At 36.7% G+C, this 21,198-nt stretch overlaps 1 protein-coding gene and 1 long non-coding RNA gene across 3 annotated transcripts; one reads left to right on the top strand and one right to left on the bottom strand.

Annotated features, from left to right (window-relative positions):
* Positions 1-1,940: 1,940 nt before the first annotated feature.
* On the bottom strand, positions 1,941-20,759 carry LOC127946514 (sorting nexin-7). Of its 2 annotated transcripts, XM_052543134.1 has the most exons (10): positions 20,504-20,759; positions 14,415-14,612; positions 14,219-14,329; positions 13,796-13,960; positions 13,345-13,543; positions 12,974-13,173; positions 11,638-11,724; positions 9,996-10,097; positions 6,537-6,689; positions 1,941-2,879 (listed from the first exon to the last, which is right to left on the bottom strand). In XM_052543134.1, the coding sequence occupies exons 1-10, from the start codon at positions 20,624-20,626 to the stop codon at positions 2,802-2,804; spliced, it is 1,416 nt and encodes a 471-aa protein (XP_052399094.1). In that variant the 5' UTR covers positions 20,627-20,759; the 3' UTR covers positions 1,941-2,801. The 2 variants fall into 2 exon arrangements, with proteins under 2 accessions (XP_052399094.1, XP_052399095.1); XM_052543135.1 differs by lacking the exon at positions 9,996-10,097 and having other exon boundaries at positions 20,504-20,756.
* LOC127946515 (uncharacterized) lies at positions 16,664-18,052 on the top strand. The gene is made up of 2 exons (XR_008151110.1): positions 16,664-16,819; positions 17,557-18,052. It is a non-coding gene; the product is annotated as an uncharacterized LOC127946515 (long non-coding RNA).
* Positions 20,760-21,198: the final 439 nt, after the last annotated feature.

Raw genomic sequence — 21,198 nt, 5'->3', positions numbered from 1 at the left:
ACAATTCCATAATTACACACACAACAGTAACCAGGAACTTGAACAGGCTTCAGTAACTGGTCAAGGTGACGTATGACAGCGGCCTTCCCACTGCCAACAGCTGATACCTAAACAAAACTTACCAAAAATCTAATGGTAAATAGCTGTTCTTAATGTATGTCATGATTTTTTATTTCTTCTGAAGAGTGTGAGGAGAGACATCTAAGACAAAAGAGGACTCCATTGAGCTTTTTAGCTTTAAAATGGCAGTATTTGAGACCTGGCTCTGAAAGATGCTGAAAGAAAGAGATACAGAAGCATGACGAGTGAAAGGAAACTGTGGGCTTCCCTGCGGCTGTCTGATCCATCTGGTCACTCAGGCATTCATATACTTCCCTTCTCCAAGTCTCCACGAGGAAAGCCCAGAGTAGAGCTGCTTTCTGCCAGCCCGGCTCAGATGCTTGAGTCAGGGAACAGCTACTGCTGATGGCAGGGAAAATGAAAGCACTTTGTTTGCTTTTACATTTGTAGTGCACTTACTTTCAAACCAAATAGCAAATTCATATTGCTGTGGAGACATTAACACAGTATTGGAGACAATAGTGATTAATGCTGCGGGGTGTGTAACTTGAGCACATTTGGTAAAAGTGTTGATTCTTGGATTGGGACAAGTTTGGGCTTGGTTTTCCTCTTTCCATAGAGTATTCATGTCCACATGGACAGACTTCAGTGGTCCAGGGAGAGGGATCTGATAATGAAACTGAATGAAAAACTGTGCCATGTCAGTTGATTATCTCTCAATCTTTCACAGGTGCTTAAAAGGTGACTTAAGTAGTGCTGTGTTAGCCAAATTCACCAGATCGCCATTTCAACTTTGAGATGCAGCTAATGCTTTTGTTTAACTAAAAAGAACTGGCTCATAAGAGTCATTTGTTCATGAATCAGGCTACATTGGTTGCACTGTATGCTTCTGATTCACTAAAAAGAACCTGTTCATAAGAGTCATTTGTTTATGAATCAGGCTACATTGGTTGCATGTTATGCTTCTGATTCACTAAAAAGAACCCATTCATAAGAGTCATTTTGTTTATGAATCAGGCTACATTGGTTGCACTGTATGCTTCTGATTCACTAAAAAGAACCTGTTCATAAGAGTCATTTGTTTATGAATCAGGCTACATTGGTTGCATGTTATGCTTCTGATTCACTAAAAAGAACCTGTCCATAAGAGTCATTAGTTCATGAATCAGGCTACATTGGTTGCACTGTATGCTTCTGATTCACTAAAAAGAACCTGTTCATAAGAGTCATTTGTTTATGAATCAGGCTACATTGGTTGCATGTTATGCTTCTGATTCACTAAAAAGAACCCGTTCACAAGAGTCATTTTGTTCATGAATCAGGCTACATTGGTTGCACTGTATGCTTCTCACTAAAAAAAAGTGAATTGTGAATCGTGAATTGTTCTACACTAATTGTGCTACAGCGTTATTTCACTAAAAAGAACAAGTTCAGAAGTCATTTGTATGCGAATTGTACTGCATTGGATGTGCTATTTTTTGTTTCACTAAAACTAACTAGTTCATATGTAGTAACACAAGTAATTTGTTTGTGAATCAGACTATGCTAATTTATTTCACATTTATTTGTGAGTGATTGTACTCTTTTTCTTTACTAAAATTACCTGTTCAAAAGAGTAATTTGTTCATGAATCATACAATATTGGATGAACTATGTTTTTGTTGTACTAAAAAGAACCAGCTTGGAGAAGACGCTAGAATTAACCCTGAAGTACACAATTTTATTTTGTGTTTTATCAACTCCTCAATTTATAATAACAGATTTAATCATTTTTATGTTGCATGTGATCAAGCTGTGAAGGTAACCCAGTTTAGGATCCAGCATAATGAACTGGTTGCTTATTTTCCCTTGAGAGAGAATAAAAACACACACCACAAGCCTTCTTTCAATCAACTTTTCAATAACAATTTCAAACCATTCCAAGAATTCATAGATGATTCCATGACATTAAATTCACCTATGATCTGTAAAAGCGTACTTTTAAATCCATTTGCAATTTATTACACTTTATGATATTAGTGCACCGCATTCAAATTCATATTAAAGTATCTAAAACAATACACTCATTTCATATTCAAAGGCAACAGGTAAATTCTTTTGATCTCTGCACTTCAATAACATGTAAACAATTCTGGAATGTCAGCATCATCTTCAATATTTGCATAAAGATGCAGCTTCAGTAACCTGAATGGAATAGCACAACGATTACTTAAGTCCAATGCAAGAAATGCATCTATTCAGAGTGCATTTGTCTTTATTTCTGAACTAAACAAAAGTTTTTTTTTTTGCAGCTCTGGTAAGAGGTAAACAGCATTTGCATTGAGCTGCAAAAGGGCAGGACATAGGAATCGCAAACATCATATGGATAAAATCCTCACTGATGATGCAATAAAACCATAAAGTGTGCATCTTTATTTTCCAGGAATTGCATTACTTTTTCCATCTCGTGTTGTATTCATATAAACAAAAATGAAAAATAGTTTTCAGTATAAAAGATTTGGCAAGTATATATTTTTTCCCCTATTATCAAAAGTACTCAAACGTGGGTCAAACGTACTGACAGAGAAATTCCCCTTTCACTGCAGTTTCTCTGGGTGAGCTGGTGAATGCTGGGAGATGTTTGGACAGAGTTACTGTCCCTTCTTTTTGGTAACTCAGTCTCTAGATATGAATCTTTTTGGTTTCTGCAGGAATAAAAGCGTCTTTGGTTGTCCCGTTCAGATAAAAAGCACCTTGAGAGATTAGGAAGAGTCAACCTTTCCATTTCCTTCAGCATCGGTCCTTTGAGACTGCAAGAATGACTCCCATACAGCCAGACACTGCAAGAGAACAATGGACACATTAATAATAAAAAAAAATAAAAAAAATAATAATAGAAATAGCCATGGGAAGCGAAGTAATAAATATAATACATGTAATATAATAAATAATTTAAATAAAAATTATTGAAATTATATCATTTTAAATATCGTAATTATAATACAATACATAATAAATCTAAATTCTATAATAGTTTTACAACGTACATTTACATTTTTATATACTAATATTCTACCATACACTAATAATAACTACTATAATTATGAAAATATACATTATATTTATAAATATTATAAATTAATTATAATTAATAACAGACACCAGTATTCAATGAATAACACAATATTCAATCATTAAAATATATTAATCTGCAAGAATTATCAATTAAAACAATAGTATATATAAATATATTCAAATATATAAATAATTATAAATGATATTAATATAAATAGTATAATTAATATATAAATTATAAAATATTTATTATAATAATAAAATATATAATAATTATAATCTGGGATGGATGGATGGATGGATGGATAGATATGCATACAATTGGATTTGGACTGATTGTATTAAGATTTTATATAATTTAAAAAAATTTCATTATTATAAATAAATTGTAAATAAGAATCCCTAGATTTGTATTTTATTAAATGTATTTTTCAAAGTAAATGTGAGTGCAGCAGTATCCATATGCAAGTGATATTTAATGAACATTCTCACATCAGTAAAAACTCTTGACTGCAATGAAATGGCTAGCCGTTTAAACCACGTTAACCATGAGGCCTGACAAGCGGCTGCCATTTGGTTTCCAATTTCATCCACAAGCTGCGGTCGCTCCTCATCCTGTGTGCCATTCAGGTGTCAAGATTAGAAACCTTGATAAATGTCCTCACTGGGACTCGTCAGTCGCGGTCCAGGCCCCTAAACACCTCACCAAAACCCCTCGGATGCCACATGAGAGCGTGTTTGATAGCAGAACCTCTGGAGGCGCATCAGCTGAGGCTCACCGACTGTCAAAAACAGTTCATCAATGCACTCCATCACCACAGGATTCAGACGTGATGTGACCTCGGTAAACGACTTTAGACAGGCGGTGTCTGAGGCCGCTGGACCAGAGTCGCCCTCCAAATCTCACTGGGACAAGACTATATTTGTCTCAGGAAGGAGTCGACGTCTGTGTCGCTCAGGTTTAAGATATTGATTAAACTGCAGCTGGTTAAAAAGGCGGTCACTCTTTAGTGTGCCATTCACTTTTATTCATAAATACAGGATTGGAACGAAAGCATAGATAAAGAATGGTTATATTTTGTTTGGTTATATTTTGTTTGCTAAAGTTTGGAGAAATCTAAATTGCGAATTCATAGAGCAAAAGACCAACAAAGAATAAAACATTGTTAAATTGAAGTAATATTGATTATGGTTACGGGGTGTTAAACATTACGCAAAGCCGAATTGCTTTAAAACTGATCAACTAAAAAAAATATATAAAAAAATATATACTTTCATTTATTTTCAATAATTGTAACTATTTAACTTTGTTATGAAAAAATAAATCATGTATTAAATATTAATATATATATAATTATAATTAATAAGACACTAACATTTTTATTACATTTACATCATTTACATTTACTAACATTCAAATCTTATTACAATATCAATATTCAAATATGATGAATAAATAATTTAAATAAAACAAATATATTATAATTGGTACCATTAAGAAAATGTATAGTTATATTACTTAAACCAAAATGTTTTATTCTGTCATTTTAGTTTTTTTAATTGTAATTTAATTATAATATTTGTATTTATTATAATTAAATTACAATGAATAAATAAAATGGCAGAATAAAAATTTTGGGGTTGTATACCTTTACATTTGACCCTTCTAGCACAACTTGGTCAAATGAGGACAAGAAAAATGAAAATGTCTCATTCAAAAGGTGGAAAATGCATTTTTCTGATCTCGGCAGAGAATGACTTTCGCCATTTGTCGCGAGTTAATTACTTCAGCTGAGAAAACGGTAAATATGGAAGGGGGAAAAAGAACCGAGAACAAAGAAAAGTTGAACACAACTACCTTTTAAGAAAATGTTTCTTTAAGCCTCAGAATCAACAACAAAAGATGTATTTACAATGCAGTGCACATAAGGACACAGTAAAAACCATCTTAAAACAAAGACACAAGACAAACCCATGTGACCATTCCAGATCACTGACTGGGTGAGAAACACTGAACAAAAGAGACTTGAACCTATTTCAGCAGTCTGGAGAGTCTAAGGGTTTGGTTTGCAAAACGTCCCTGTCTTACACACGCTTACTAATCGATCGGGTCTCTGTAACGGCTCTTATGTTTCTGGGAGGGTCAATAGCTTGCCCCAAGCTCAGATGCTAGTCCAACCGCGCTCAGCCAAATGTGGCGCTAATCAGCCAGTGATGCATGAATAATAACAATCATCAACACAGACACACCTGAGACGTAACTGCACAGATCAGACGGCGAGCAACACCTCTCTTTCAGCTACACAGGAGGAGAGAGACACGGTCGAAGGGCTGGAGATGTGCAATTTTAAACATCAGTTGCATCAGCTGTTGCTTTAACTCTGGAAACAAGAGGAATGTTTCTGCCGTCTGTGTATGAAAACCCTGCGAAGGCTCTGTGCTGGCTGAGTTCTAGCTGACATTTAATGACAGCATCCTCATCTTTGCTATCATTGCAGCAACAGCCTTGTTGCTATGACATCTTTTTTGTACTAAACGCCATGCAAATGGTGAACATCCACCCACACCAGTATGCAGTTGCACTGCTCCTTATATTAGAGTTTGCATTGTTAAAGCTTGATGCGTTCAGGGAGGTGAGGTCTGCTCATTTAGAGTAGCTTCCCCAACACTGGTGTGAATAACAGTTTTCAGGCAGCACGGTTGACTTTTGAGTCTGCTTGCATCTGAAAAATCCCGTTAGATGTCTCCTCAGACTCTCCAGAGACCAAACAGAGAGTCTGTCATATTCGCTATTGCTATAAACCCATTCATCTGTTTCTGTCAAACAACAGGTTGTTCTCTAGGGCCTCTGAGGGCACAGCAGGTAACCGAGATCACCACATCTCGAAAACGTTGAAAGCTTAACACTTTTTTTATGTGGTGCCATTGTAAAACACCTTAAACCTTGAGGTCATTATTTATGGTTTAAGACTGAAAAGCAAAAGAGAGCTTTTTCAAAAAAGATAAATTAAGCAGTGTACCGGCTTAAACGCATCCAATCTAGTGAGCAATGTCAACATTTATAGACTTGGCGTGCAATTACTTGTCAGCAGGGATAAAAATGAGAAACTACCACCCTCTGCTGGCACATATCCAGGGCGGCTGTGCAAATAAATGCGGGCAGATGGCCACATGCATCCCTGTAAAATCTGTTGGCGGTTTGTCCAAGTCTTCAACGGGAACTGTTTTTACCACCTCATCGCTGTGAGTGCTTATCTCTCATGTCTGAGATCTTCACTATTTTAAAGCTTGATCAAATTTAAAGTAGTAATCGACAGCCTCAAGTGGGTTATTGCTTTTATAAAATGGCAACAACAAGATTATAAAAATAATGAAAATGTAATATTAATCCGAAATTGTTTTTGACTAAGCAAACATCTCACCTTTTCATAGTAGCTGACATTCCTCTCTGCTGTGTCGATGAAGGCTGATCGTAGGTCAGATCTCATGACCTTCTGCCAGCGGATCCAGTCGCTCTTGAGTGCATTATTCGCCCCCTCCAGCCGGTACTCCGCCTTATCCAGCTCATCGCTCATCTGAACACATAATGATTGGCTGGTTAGCATGGTCCAGTTAGCCTCTGCTGTTAGATATCATAACTAGACCATCTGGATACCAAACAGCTTCTTTCTCTATTAAAGGCCATTCACAAGTAGCCAAGTATTCAGATTTTCTGATATTCAGTGTTATTCAGAAATATTTTTAAGATGTAATAATGCAGTCAAGTTAGACAGTTTCTGAATTTAGTAGTAGGAAGTTAGTCATCCAATTTTTTATATCAACTATGCACTCTGTTTTGTCAATTGGTATGTTTCATCAGGCCTCAAAGAAATATAAAGCTGACTATTGTCAGCGTAACGAGTTTCAAGTTTAGAAATTATATCATCAAGAAGTGCAACGGTCCTAATACAGAGCCTTGCGGAACTACATACTGAACTGAACTCTTAATGTACTGCTAGAAATTGATAACAGCCAGATAAGTATGATTTGAACCATGCCAAAATGCAATTCACATAATGCCAACATTATTTTCAAGCCTATCCAAAAGATTATTGTGGTCAGTAGTTACAAAGTCAGCACAAAGGTCCAGTAAATTTAACCGGGAGATACAACCGCAGTGAGATAAGAGCAAGTGAGCTGCCTTATGCTGTTCTCCTTAAACTTTTTATTCAAAGAATACGGATACAAAATATAATTGTTTCCACAAATATTAAGCAGCAGAACTGTTTTCAACATTGATATTAAGAAATGCAATAAAAGTTGTCATTATTTAGTCTGTTTGTTTATATATATTGAAAATATATTATTTATTCTTCTGAAAGGGCTGCATTTAATGTTCAGAAACCTAATCTAAATCTGATCTAATCACGTCTGGTGGTCACAACCCTAAACCTGCCTAACTGTACAGGATTTCTATAAGACAGCCTAGTCAACTAATCCTTCAGATGACGTCCTGACTAACCAATTTTGAAAATATGTAATTTTGTGCATCCCTAATCCTGACCAGTGTCTCTAGAGATGACAAGTCATGTAGCGCTGAACGGACAAGTTAAAACCAAGATAGCAATGCCAATATTATTAGAGTAGCTCTTCTGCCATCAGAGTGCAGACGTGCAGACGTTTTTAAAGTGTTGTAAAAACTTTCATTACTGAGGAATATAACTCCTGTAAAATTGTGCTGCGCATGCAGGAATAAATTCGATATGCTGATATCAACTAGATCAGTCGCTGTAATTAAGTTAATTTGTTTCTTGGCTCCCTGCAAGTTGTCTCGAAAGTCTAATAGAGTTGTTCAAATAATGATGCCAAGCATATCTGACAACACTGAATCTGCTTTCAAACCAGACTATCAAAATTGTCAGTTACTCTCCCCCCAAATGTAGTGATCTGCATATGTACCACTTATGCTTCTTTTCAAAAGTTTGAGGTCAGTCAGTTTTTTTTTTCCCCCAAGGAAATTATTACTTTCATTCAGCAAGGATGCATTAAATGGATCAAAACTGAGAGTAAAGTAAAACAAAATGTTACATATATTGCGTATACTGTGCATCTTTGCACAATTCACAATTGCTTTCCTGTCACTGCGCAGCTCAACAGTTTCTGTGTCTAAACATAGTGAGAGATGAACAGCAAACATGCCCAGTGGTGTCAGGAATGACAGGCCTATGGGAACGGTGGCATATCAGATCAGTGGGCCAAGACTGAGAAGAACATTTATAAAACAGAGAGCAGGATGTTTGACAGGTAAGCTAATGAAGGTCAGAGGTAGCTGTCTGTCAGAGTTCCTTCTCATTTTCATTGTAGCGTGTGTTCGCGTGATTCAGATGTTAGGCCGTCTTGTAGAACAGTAGTTGTGTTTGGTGAATCCACGGATTGCTCTAGAGACAAGACATTGTCTATAGCCACATCTCACTTCTGACAGGCAGGCCAGATCATTAGTTCCACAGATCTGATGTTGCTGTCACTAAAACACACATTTATACACAAAGCAAAGCAAACTGACTCTAACATCCACTCTTGAAGAAATTAATGAATCATCTTGAGCAAACTTGGTTGAGTCATATTAATATTCAAGTTAGTCAACAATACTGAAGTGTCTCATTCATTTGGAGGGAGATTCCCATAAATGGGACAATGATCTTCTTCAATTTGTTTATAGTGACCTTTACTGCCCTCTGCTGGAAAGAAAGCACATGGAGGCATCCTACTGTATTTTTCTCAATTTAGAGTGAAAGTAAAGAGATGACAGGAAATTATGTGGAAAAGAGGGTGCAGCAGGATTAGGAAGTGATGCAGACCAGGTTTGGACCTCTTAACACACATATGGAAATCCCAGATCAATTTGTCTGGAGAAACTCACTTAGTCTGCTAGCAAACATTATGACAGAAGCAGAAACATTGAGATGTTTGCATTGCTTGTTCATGCAAAACTCATCTGTACAGTTCTAGTGTTGCTCTGTGAATACTTTCTAAACTTAACAAAAGAGGCCAACTTTAAGTCTCTATGATATTTTATAAGACTATCACACTAGCAAAAACTAAAATGAAAACAAAAACCTAAAATGAAAATGGAATTAATTTCATTTTAATTCAATTTAATTAATCTGGTAACTCAAATAAAGATTAAAAACAACACAACTGATTTTTTTTTAAAATAAGTAAACTTTGGCAGCCCTAAAATACTAAAAAAAAATAAAAAATAATAAAAAATAAAATAAAAAATGCTTTAAGACAGCATAACTTTATATATAATAATAATTAAACTAAGCATTACTACTAATTGCGAAAACAACAATAAATAATTATTGGGGTTCTCCAAACAACCAAATCTTTTCCATTATTCAAAATAAAAACATATAATAATACCTCAACACCAAACCCATAAGGTAAGAATTATAACTAAGGGTTCGCTCAGCCTGATGGATCTATTGCAACCGACCCTGATCTCCAAAAAAGTAATAACACCTCTCTTCAACAATCCACATGATGTCAGATTTCTTTCACGTCTGTAGACAAAGTGGAGGGCCGAGTTGAAAAAGGTCACATGCACCACACCTTGATTCCGTAAGAAAAAGCCTACTATACTAACTTGCTCAGCAGAGTGAGATATTAGGTAGTTATCTACTCAAATTTGCCACAGCATGTTTGACAGCATTTTAGGGAGCGTGAATGTTGACATCACACTCCACTGGCCTAAACTAAGCCAGAAATGTGAAGGTGAAAACGCCCTCTTATTAAGGTGTGGTCGCTTCAGAAAAACAACGTCAAAAGAACCCTCGAGTAGATAAAGCCAGAAGCAGTAAGTCAGGCCAAGCCCAAGCGCTTTAGAGGGGACTTATTACCTCCTTAATCTCGCCCTTAAGTTTCTGCTGTTTCTGTTGTTTGACTTCCTCGGGGGATCGTCCCACCAAGCTGTCCCATGCTAAACTCAGCACCTTAGAGTCCTTCAGTAGACACATGAGCAATGGACACATGAATATGAACACATCTGGAATTGAAATCACAAAACCTGTTTCCCGCGGGAATAACATTTCACACTATAGAATTTGAGAAAGGCTATATTGGGTTTATAATGGACATTGGTTAAACGCCTGCAAGCAATCATTCATCATGAAACTTGCTAATAGCACGTTATTAGGAAAGGCGATTTGCGAAGATTCATTAAAAAACTTTATACTCACTGGTGAAGCTGATTCATGAATAATTTGTGCGAACAGACACATTTAAGTGAACGCGAAGTGAAAGTGACATACAGCCCAGTGTGTATGGTGACCCATCCAAAGTGCACACACACAGCAGTGAACACACACACTATGAACACACACACACAGAGCCATTTATTCTGGGTAGAGGGTGCTAACTACCGTATTTTTTGGACTATAAGTCGCACCTGAGTATAAGTCGCATCAGTCCAAAAATACGTCATAACGAGGAAAAAAACATATATAGAGTCGCACTGGACTACAAGTCGCATTTATTTAGAACCAAGAACCAGGAGAAAACATTACCGTCTACAGCCACGAGAGGGCGCTCTGAGCACCATCTCTGGCAGCATAGAGCGCCCTCTCGTGGCTGTAGACGGTAATGTTTTCTCTTGTTTCTTTTCTCTCGGTTCATGTCAAATTAATTTTGATAAATAAGTCGCACCTGACTATAAGTCGCAGGACCAGCCAAACTATGAAAAAAAGTGTGACTTACAGTCCGGAAAATACGGTACTTTTTTCTGTCATTTAACTAGTTTAAAATTAACTTGTAGCTTGACCAAAGTACAGTTTTAGAGAAAGTTCCCCAACATTGCTCACTACTACTGATTGTTAAGTAGTAGCAGTTTTATGCAAATCTTATACTATGATCCAAAGCAGAATGTGGACACGTGCGTTTTTGCATAAGGACCATGTACAAATGCATTTTATGGCTTATCGTTTCTTCTCCAGACTGTGAGTGAATGAATCTGGAGCATATAGTTCTTTGGTTTAAAAAAATAATAATCAGGCCATTGGGGATACCTTCTCATTTTGGAAATGGCCTTTTGTAGTAAGCAGCGCAAGTCAGCAGGCACCGCGCTCAAAGCACGTAATTAAATTGACAAGAGAGCTGAGATGCTGCTAAGCTTCCCTGGACACCATTAGTACTTTGTCCATTAATGCCCTTTCAGAGCATTCAAGCGTCCTTTCCCCTGATATTTGATTGAATTGACAAAAATAAACTCAAAAAGCCAAACAGACTTAAATATGGCAATATTAGCTTGGGCAATACGAGTAATATTTAAAAGCGTCCCACTTCAAGAGCAGTCCGGCTTTAACGGACATCTACAGCGATCTGGAGATAGTCATATAATCTCTCTAAATTCCTTTTGCAGCTCTGTCTAATGAAAGCCAGGACGACAGCTAAAGCTCGGTTTTATTAAAAATAATCTCCATGAATTTTCAGAGGAGCACTGGATGGATTACGTGAAGAATTTGAAATAGTCAATAATAGACCTACCGCGTCTCTGTCTGCCTTCTTTGTGGCAAGAGCTTCAGCCTTCCCTTCGAAATCCGCCTGGATGTTGTCTCGCCTCCTTAGTACTGCCTGAAAACCCATGATCGATACTCATGAAGTATGAAAATTGTGATCAATATATTTTAATGAAATTTAAGGCTGGATGAAATATGCGATTAGTCTTGGGAAAACATAACGTGGCTGCATTGATCTTAGCTTTGCATCAAAGTTTATTTTAGACGGAATGAAATGCAGCAAACATCATATCAGTTCAAACATGATTTTTATACTAGCAGGTCATTTGCCTCGAACAAAATAGAATAGAACATTTGAACTAAGACAAATAAATAACATTCTGCACTTAAAGGAATAGTTCACTTAAACATTAATATTTTGATGTCATTTACTCACCCTCACATCTTTCTGAACCATGTCTTTAAAAGTAAAAAACACTTCAAAAGGTTTTTTTGTTTATTTTTGAATGAAGTCTCTTAGACTCTGCAAGTCTGCATTTATTTGATCACAATTACACAAATTTTGCGAGAAATTATTGCAATTTAAAATAACAGTATTCTATTTAAATATGTTTTAAGACTTAATTTATTCCTGTGATCCAAAGCTGAATTTTCAGCATCATTAGGGGCCGTTCACATATCGCGCCTAAAAACGCGTGGAAAACGCTAGGCTATGTTCACCTGTTCCTTCATCTTGGCTGAGCTTTCAATGTTGTTACGGGAAAGGATGAAGCTGAATGTTTAGTTCTTGTCACATGACCCGCGGTGCGTTTACGGTATTCTGATTAAGGTAAGTTGCGGTGCGGACGCGCCTGGAAAAAACGGGTGCGTCGCACCGCGTGTGCGTCGCAAATCGCGTCGCTTCCATTATGAACGTGCATACCGCGCGCCTACATTGGAAATAACTAACTTGCGCGTGCAAAAGACGCGATATGTGAACAGTCCCTTACTCCAGTCTTCAGTGTCATCTCTCTAATATCCGTATTTGCCACACAAGAAACATTTCATATCAACATTGAAAACGGTTGTTCTGCTTACCATTTTTGTTTAAACGATGATTATTTTTTTTATAATGACCTTGATGGATGGAAAGTTCAATATAACTGCATTTGAAATAAATATATTTTGTAACACCATAAATGTCTCTACTATCACTCTAGATCAATGTAATGCATCCTTGCTAAATAACAGAACAAAAAAACGTTAATATGATCAAAGAGGTTTGGAATGATATAAAAGTGAGTAAATGATGACTAAATTAGGATTTTAGGGTGAATGATTCCTTTATGAAAGACAAAACGGGAGCATCTTTTCTGCTGGTCTACCTTGAGTGTGTCGGCACAGAGGACGTACTCATGAAGGACCGGAATCAGGTGATCATTGAGATGTTTGACCTGCTCCTCTGTCTCCTTATAGCATCTATCCTCACAGCCTGCCACGTTCTTCAGGGGCTCGGCCAGCTCCTCCTCTGATTGTGACCACAGCGTGTATGTCGGCCCACACTCCTTCAGCTCCTCCAGGTACTCTGTGACAACAACAGAAGCATTCCCATAATTACAGCAGCTATAGCCCACACAAATACGTTTCCTAAATGTCAGTCAATTAAATAAGAAAGAGGAGATGGGACCAGATGAGAAGATCTAGACTAGATATGACGATTCATTGAAGAGTGTGTGAACGAGACAAAAAGTCCAACCTTTCTGCTCTCTGATGATCCTTTGAGTAATTTTATCAAGCGAGCTGATCTTCTGACTGAAGGCTTCTGCGTACTCCTGCATGTCGGTGAACTCCTGAGGACGGTTCCTGACCCCTCTGACCGCAGCAGCGACGGCTTTGACCGTCTCACCCATCCGGCTCAGAAATCCCGGACCTTGTTTCTTATGAGAGGTCAGCTCCTGCACAGAGAATCAGTGGAATGGAGTATGATATTACTGAAGGGTGACAACAGCAAAATAACCCACATCTGCAAAAGCTAATGCTCTAATAGCTGAAAATGTGTGTATATTTTCATGGCGGCCAGTAATGGCAACACCAGTGCAAACAGCTAATAATACTAATAATAAACAGCATAATACTGTATGTGTTTCACGTGTTCGATTAATCGTGCAGCCCTAACAGAGAACTCAATAAAAATCAAATCATCTTACCCCAGTTCCTGCTGTGAGAAAGATCTTAAAATCTTCACTGCTGGAGAAAATGGGATGTTGCGCTATTTTGTTCAGAAACTTGTGCAGCGCCCTCCTCCTCGTCTCGATGAAATCTTCGTTAAACCTCTCCACCATTCCTTTCATCACAAACTTCTCCGGCAGCGGCTGACGGGACGCAATCAAGTCAATGTTTCATGAGAGTTTTTAAACACCGCAACCAAAACCATTTTAAATGGACTAGACCTTGAATTGTTTTGAAGGGGGAGTCAAATGATTTATGGCATTAGTAGAAGTAAAAAAATATATATATTTGCATGGAAAAAAGGAATATTTGGACTATTTCCCTAAAACCTTATCCCATAAACTGTGTTCATAGAATCCTTAGAATGTTTGACAAGCGGGAGACTCACAAACTTGACCTACATGAACAATGAGTGTGGGATGAGCTTCTTCCAGACGTCCCTTTAACCACAGGAAGTCCTGGTATCTTCTTCGCACCTCAAACTCACTTGAGTCAAACTCGCTCCGTGTGGTCTGACGTGCGGGAGAATGATGGAAAAATATGAGGTTATTATTTAAAGAACCTGCCTTAGTGAGTCTGAGCTCAGATTGGCCGTACCTTAGTTTCAACCCGGTAAGTTATATACGTCTCAATAGCTGTTACGTGACTCTCTGGGTTATCGACTGTGACAAAAATATCTTTGGTGTCAGCATCTTCCTCTTCTTCCTCAAGCTTGTACTGGTTGATCATTGAAGCAGGGGAGGTCTGCATGGAGGCGTTGAAAGAGCTGCCGTCTGTTAGAGTCGTACTCGTATCCTACTCAAAAAAACAAAATAAAAAATATGCATCAGGCCATGTGAGGGACCATCAACACTAAACAGCATGAGAGTTTAGACATCCATCAAACAACACGTGCATTTTGTGTTTTCAACCAACTGGATGTGAATTGGCTTACAATGATGAATTACTATGGTACAATGCTCATAAAAATAATAATACCCTGGTATTTTTTAAAATACCTTGGAGAAGCAAGATTTTTTTAAAAAAAAGCAATAAAACAAATATATAAATATCTAGGTTTGGGTCGTAAGATTTTTAAAATAACTGCCTTATGCTCGCTCACAAACTCTGCATTTATTTAATAAAAAAATACAGTAAAACTGTACTATTGTGACACTGTATTCTAATTTAAAATAACTTTTATATTTGAATATATTTTATAATGTAGTTTATTTCTGTGATGACAAAGCTGAATATTACTCCAGTCTTCTGTGTTGCATGATCCTTCAGAAATCATTCAGATTTTCTGTTCGCGAAACATTTCCATTATTATCTATATGTTGATAATTTTATTGAAGTAATATACACGATTTAATAATAAAAAAACTAATATATATATATATATATATATATATATATATATATATATATATATATATATATATATATATATATATATATATATATATATATGCTGCTTGAGCTTAGAAAAATTAATTATGTTGCTTAAAGGCACTTTTGAAAATATTTATATTTAGACTCATATGTACTTATCGTAAACTTTCATAGTTAAGTTATTCAACCTAAAAAATGTTTATAAAAAATGCCACTGTTCTGCTGTTGTTACTAAGCCACATAACCACCGTATCATGCCACAACAGCGTTTCATTATAACCGGACGTAATATTGCCCTGAACTTGATTTGAAAGCTGTTTGTGTTTTGATCACAGTGAGAAACAAACAACTGATTTTCCTACTGTCTTGCTGTCTTTTCCTGCTCCAAACACTGACGCATGCAAATCCCTCTCGTTTAGCCACAGCTGCTGGGAAAGAAGCCTAAGCGTCTGTTTTCTGTCATAACAAACTGGCCTGCAGTCAGCACAAACTGCACTGCTGCTTTACCCAACAAACACTGCACTGCCATTCACAACCATTCACTGCTGATACTGACTACAACACCAACCAAAGAGTGAGAGAGAAATAGAAACAACGACAAATCAAAGTTTAAGAATAACTTTAAACTGTCAGTCTGACATCAAAGATTGTTGCTAGGGACATCAAAGATTGTTGCTAACTGCATGCTGAGAATAGTTAGGGTGATGGTTTAGTTGCAAGGGTATTCTATCTCTTGCTAGGCAGTTCTAAACACTTGTTGAGTGTTGCTATGGTGTTCTAGCCTCATTTACTAGTTACTGTTCTGTTAGGGTGTTCCGTCTAGTTTCTAGGGTGTTCTAAATATTGCTCGTTGTTGGGGTGTTCTTACTGTCTACTGGGTGTTTCTAGTGTTTTCTGCTTAGCTTCTTGGGTATTCTGGCTGGTTGCAAGTTGTTGTTAGAGTGTTCTAACTGTTGCTTAGTTGCTACATTACATTTACATTTATTCATTTAGCTGACGCTTTTATCCAAAGCGACTTACAATTGATATATATGTCAGTGTCTTAACCTTCAATTGCTAGGGTCGTGGCCTAGTGGTTAGAGAGCTTGACGCCTAATCCAAGGGGGATTGGGTTCGAATCTCGGGCAAGCAATACCGGGACTGGGGTGTCCTTGGGCGGGGTGTCCTAGGTCAACGGCCCGCCTACTGCTCCCCGGGCGCTGCGGCATGGATGGTGGTTGCCTACTGCTCCGGGTGTGTGTATGTTCGCTGCTGTGTGTGTGCACCTTGGATGGGTTGAATGCAGAGCACGAATTCCGAGTATGGGTCACCATACTTGGTTGAATGTCACATTGGTGTCTCACAGTGGATTTGAACCTGGGTCTCTCACACCAAAGGCATGTGACTTATCCACTGCGCCAACACCACCCCTGTTGCTACTAGGCATGGCTAGGGTGTTCTAACCATAGACATATAAATAACTAGACGCCGCTCGACCGCACGTCAACGTCGCCGCCATATTGGAGCGGGCAACTGTCATAACTCTCACATCAGGACAGAAGAAAACATATCTGACTCATCGACAGATTGGACACCTACAAACCGTCACACGATAGTAAAAACAGATCTCGGGGTGTTATCTTTCACAGGTAAGACTCAGCTGTTCTTTCTCGATGTTTTTGGTCATTTTTAACTTTATGTTGACAGCTTAATTAACCACCAGTGTCAGACGATTAATAATATCGCTAGCGTAGTTAGCAGTGAAGGAGACTTCATAAGAACTCAGAGTTTAAATGAATTCTTATTACGTTTTAACTTATATTGCCATTTATATAATAAACTAAATGGTGTTATGAGCACAATATACAGAGTGAGCCCTTTGACTGTCTAGATTAATGATGGAGCTAATGATTCTCTCTTTAATTTCACTACCGTTACTTATTTACAAAGATGAAGTGGTAACACTTTAGAATACTAGTCCTATAGTTGATGTTAGTTAATGTATTAATTAACATGAACAAACAATGAACAATACATTTATTACTGTATTTATTCATCTTTGTTCATGTTAGTTAATGAAAATACTGTTTTTCATCGTTAGTTCATGCTAATTCAGAGTGCATTAACTAATGTTAACAAGCACAACTTTTGTTTTAAATAATGCATTAGTAAATGTTGAAATGAACATCAACTAAGATTAATAAATGCTGTAGAAGGATTGTTCTTGCTTAGATCATGTTAACTAAAGTAGTTAACTAATATTAACTAATGGACCGTTTTTCAAAAGTGTTACAGATTAAGTTTATCATCACTTGATTATAAGGATTTCATTGCTTTTCATAAAACTGTGAACTGATTCTATGTATTCTTTTTTCTTCTCCTTTAGCCATTTGCAAACAGGACAAGGACAGCCTTAAGGAAAGCTGAGGAAAGCTGTTCTCAGAGACGAGACTATACCTCCCTAGACTTGTGTTGTGTTTGTACTAAACCCAGAGCAGCCCTGAATGAATCGACAGAATGACCAGCTCATATAATAATACTATAGACTGCTTTTAAAAAGCTTTGCACAGGCTGTTTAATGCTGATAATGTACTGCGTGTGTCTTTACACAAAAACTACATGATGTTAATAGCCTAGAAATGAAAAACACAGGAACTCATAGTGAATCCAGCTGCAATATCATGATAAACTCATTGTGATGTTGTTATAATTATTATTAATTTTGATTAATATCAAGTTTTTGAGGGGAGCATCTCATATTCTGGTCTATGATGAACAACTATACTTTGAGATTTTGTTGTGCAAGGTAAACCTTACACACTCACACCTAAACATTTATATGTGTTAACATACATGGAAAAATAAATCACTGTTTCAAAATGTGTGTGTTTTCTGCATGAGTGTGTGTAATGTGCATTATAGAACATATTTTCATATTTTTGTTTTATTTCAACTTTACTGCTGAAATTAACTATATATATATATATATATATATATATATATATATATATATATATATATATATGTGTGTGTGTGTGTGTGTGTGTGTGTACATGTAAATATTATACATGTATATATTTTACTTAAGGAGCTCATTAATTAAACACAATCTGGAACTCATGTCCACAATTTTTTATATTGTGTCTGAATTTGATTAATAATTATTACACAAATAGTATTTTAAAATTACATTTCAATTTTTTTTATTTTACTCTTTAATTTACTATTAATTTATTCTTCATTTTTGTCTATTCTGTATTATTCCACCCTTGATATTACATATTCTTCTTGCTATTGTTAACCTATTGTTGTTCAGTTATTTATTATGGTATTATTCATATTATACAAATAATTTTATACTATTATAAATCTATTATATTGAATATGTTATTGTAGCGTTGTACTCGCTTTTCATATTATTCACTTTACTTTAAGTTGTACTACATGTACTTTTTAATATAACATATCACTTTTACTATATTTCTACTGTGCACTGTATCAGTTCATATTTTCATTTTCACTGGATCCATAGCCTCATCAGTTACATGTGTTATTATTTGTTGTGGAGTTCATCTGTAGGTTAGTGTGTCACTTTTTGATTTGTATTTACTTGTTTTATTAAATTTTCTCAACAATAGTAAATTATTAGTGTTTAAAGATGTATTACTTAGATTTTATCACAGAATTTCAAAGGGAATGAGCTGTGTTCTGATCTGAGACACGAAAGAGAGAAAAAAGAGAAAAATGTTGGGATTGAACACAGACAAGGCAATAAAATCAAATACATTTAATTAAATGAATATTCAAATTAAATTACATTCATATGTCACAGTTATACTAAATTAACATTAGAATTGTAAACCGAAAATAATAAACGAAATCAAGAAGTGAGACAAATGTGAGCTTTCACAATTCCTTACGAAAATTAATAATTTTCCAAACCTAACTAAATAACTGGAGGCAAAGTTTTTAACTGCACGTAGATCACAAACCTGAAATCGGTTGATAAATGTGAACGTTATCGTGTTTTTATTCAGAAAAAACCGGAGCTCCCCGTTTACTTCCATGTATTTTTAAGGCAGTCTTGCCCTCACTAACATGGCGGACGCGTTGACGTATCGCAGCAACGGCTCAGAGCGGCCAATGAGGCGTCTAGTTATTTATATGTCTATGGTTCTAACTGCTTGTTGAGAACTTCCATGGTGTTCGGCTTAGATGCTAGGGTGTTCTAACTGTTGCTAGGGTATTCTAACTGCTTTTTGAGAACTTCCATGGTGTTCTGCTTAGTTGCTAGGGTGCTTTAACTGTTGCTAAGGTGTTCAGTTGCTAGGCAATGTTATGGTTCTCTAACTGTTGTTAGAAGTTGGTAGGGTGTTCTAATTGCTTGCTGAGAATTGTAAGGGTGATGGTTTAGTTGCAAGGCTATTCTATCTCTTGCTAGGCATTGCTAGGGTGTTCTAAACGCTTGTTGAGTGTTGCTATGGTGTTCTAGCCTCATTTACTAGGAATTGTTAGGGTGTTCCGTCTAGTTTCTAAGCTAGGGTGTTCTAAATATTGTTGTTGGGTTGTTCTAACGGTCTACTGGGTGTTTCTAGTGATTTCTACTTAGTTTCTTGGGTATTCTGGCTGGTTGTTAGGTGTTGCTAGAGTGTTCTAACTGTTCCTAGATGTTATGATGATGTTCTAACTGCTGTCAGCCATTGCTATGGTGTTCTGATAGCTTGGCGGAAATTGTTCTCTGGGTGTTCTGGCCAGTTGTAAGAGCATGTTAACTGTTACTAGTGTTGCCAGGGTGTTCTAACTGTTGCCAGATATCGCTAGGGTGTTGTAACTGCTTGCTGGGAATTGTTAGGGTATTTTGCCTAGATGGCTGGCTGTTAGCGCACTCCAGACCGTCGACTGAAAGACAGGCGGACTAACTGACAGTCAGACAACAGAAAGACAGGCAGGCGAGTCCGCAACAGTGAGACAGACAGACAACCACAAAAATACAGAGGCGTTCGCATAGGCTGCATCGGTACTGAGATGGTCGATGAATTATGGCTATTTAAAACGAATTATCTTGCATCAAATGACGTTTAAGACGAAGTCTACAGAACATAGGGAAAAAACTCAGAAGTAAAAAAAATAAATAAAAAAAATAACCTTGGTATGACAACGCCTGATCGCTAACCTTCAGAACTTCAGATCAGAACAAAACAAAGATTTCACGGAGAAGTTGAGATTTCTATGTCATTTATGATGTATAATCAATTCTTGTAAGGTGTCTGTTTCACCGAACTGATCGAAAACCTGCGGTCGATCTCAGCTGAAACCAGTTGACCATAAATTACCTTACTGAAAACTTCCAAGTCATCGTCTTCGTCTAGATCTAATATTTGTCCGCTGATGTCTGTCGGAATCGCAACCGAAGAATTCCCCGATGACACGGTGTGGTCGACAACAGATCCACTCATCGTTGCTCAAATCGCTACTTTATTACAAGTTTTCTGGACCTCATCGATTTTTTTTCCGCACAACTCTCAAAAGCTCATCCGAGGCGGATCAGGCTCAACTGCGCAGAATCGGAAAGAGCCTAGAACGGAGCTCTGCGGGACGCCCACGTGAAGGAGTATGTTTACGGTATTTGGCTTGATGTTATGAGTTGGTTTTTGACCAGCAGCTTAAGGTTATTCAATTTTTGATCCGTGAAATAATACTGTTTTACATCAAATTATAGTTTTTAAAGTTTAAAATGTAGGCTTAAACTTGTGTGTGTTGCATAAATTCTTAATAAAAGCTTTATGATTATGAGTTTTGGAGTCCAGTTTATAACCTAAGGTTACTAATATGTGTGTGTAAACTAACATTTACTGTAGGTGATTTCAGATGTGGCCATGTAGATATTTAACAGTTAATATACAGTTTCATTTAATGTATTATTTATATACTACAAAATATACAGTAGGCCTATATATTCAAAAAAAAAAAAAAAAACTACATTCATATTTATATTAGTAAAGAGAATACAGTCGTGTTTTAATATAAT

The sequence above is a fragment of the Carassius gibelio genome, chromosome A24, assembly GCF_023724105.1.
Source record: "Carassius gibelio isolate Cgi1373 ecotype wild population from Czech Republic chromosome A24, carGib1.2-hapl.c, whole genome shotgun sequence".
NCBI classification, from domain to species: Eukaryota; Metazoa; Chordata; class Actinopteri; order Cypriniformes; family Cyprinidae; genus Carassius; species Carassius gibelio.
Note: the sequence above shows the minus strand (reverse complement) of the source record. Positions and strands in the feature narration are given on the sequence as shown.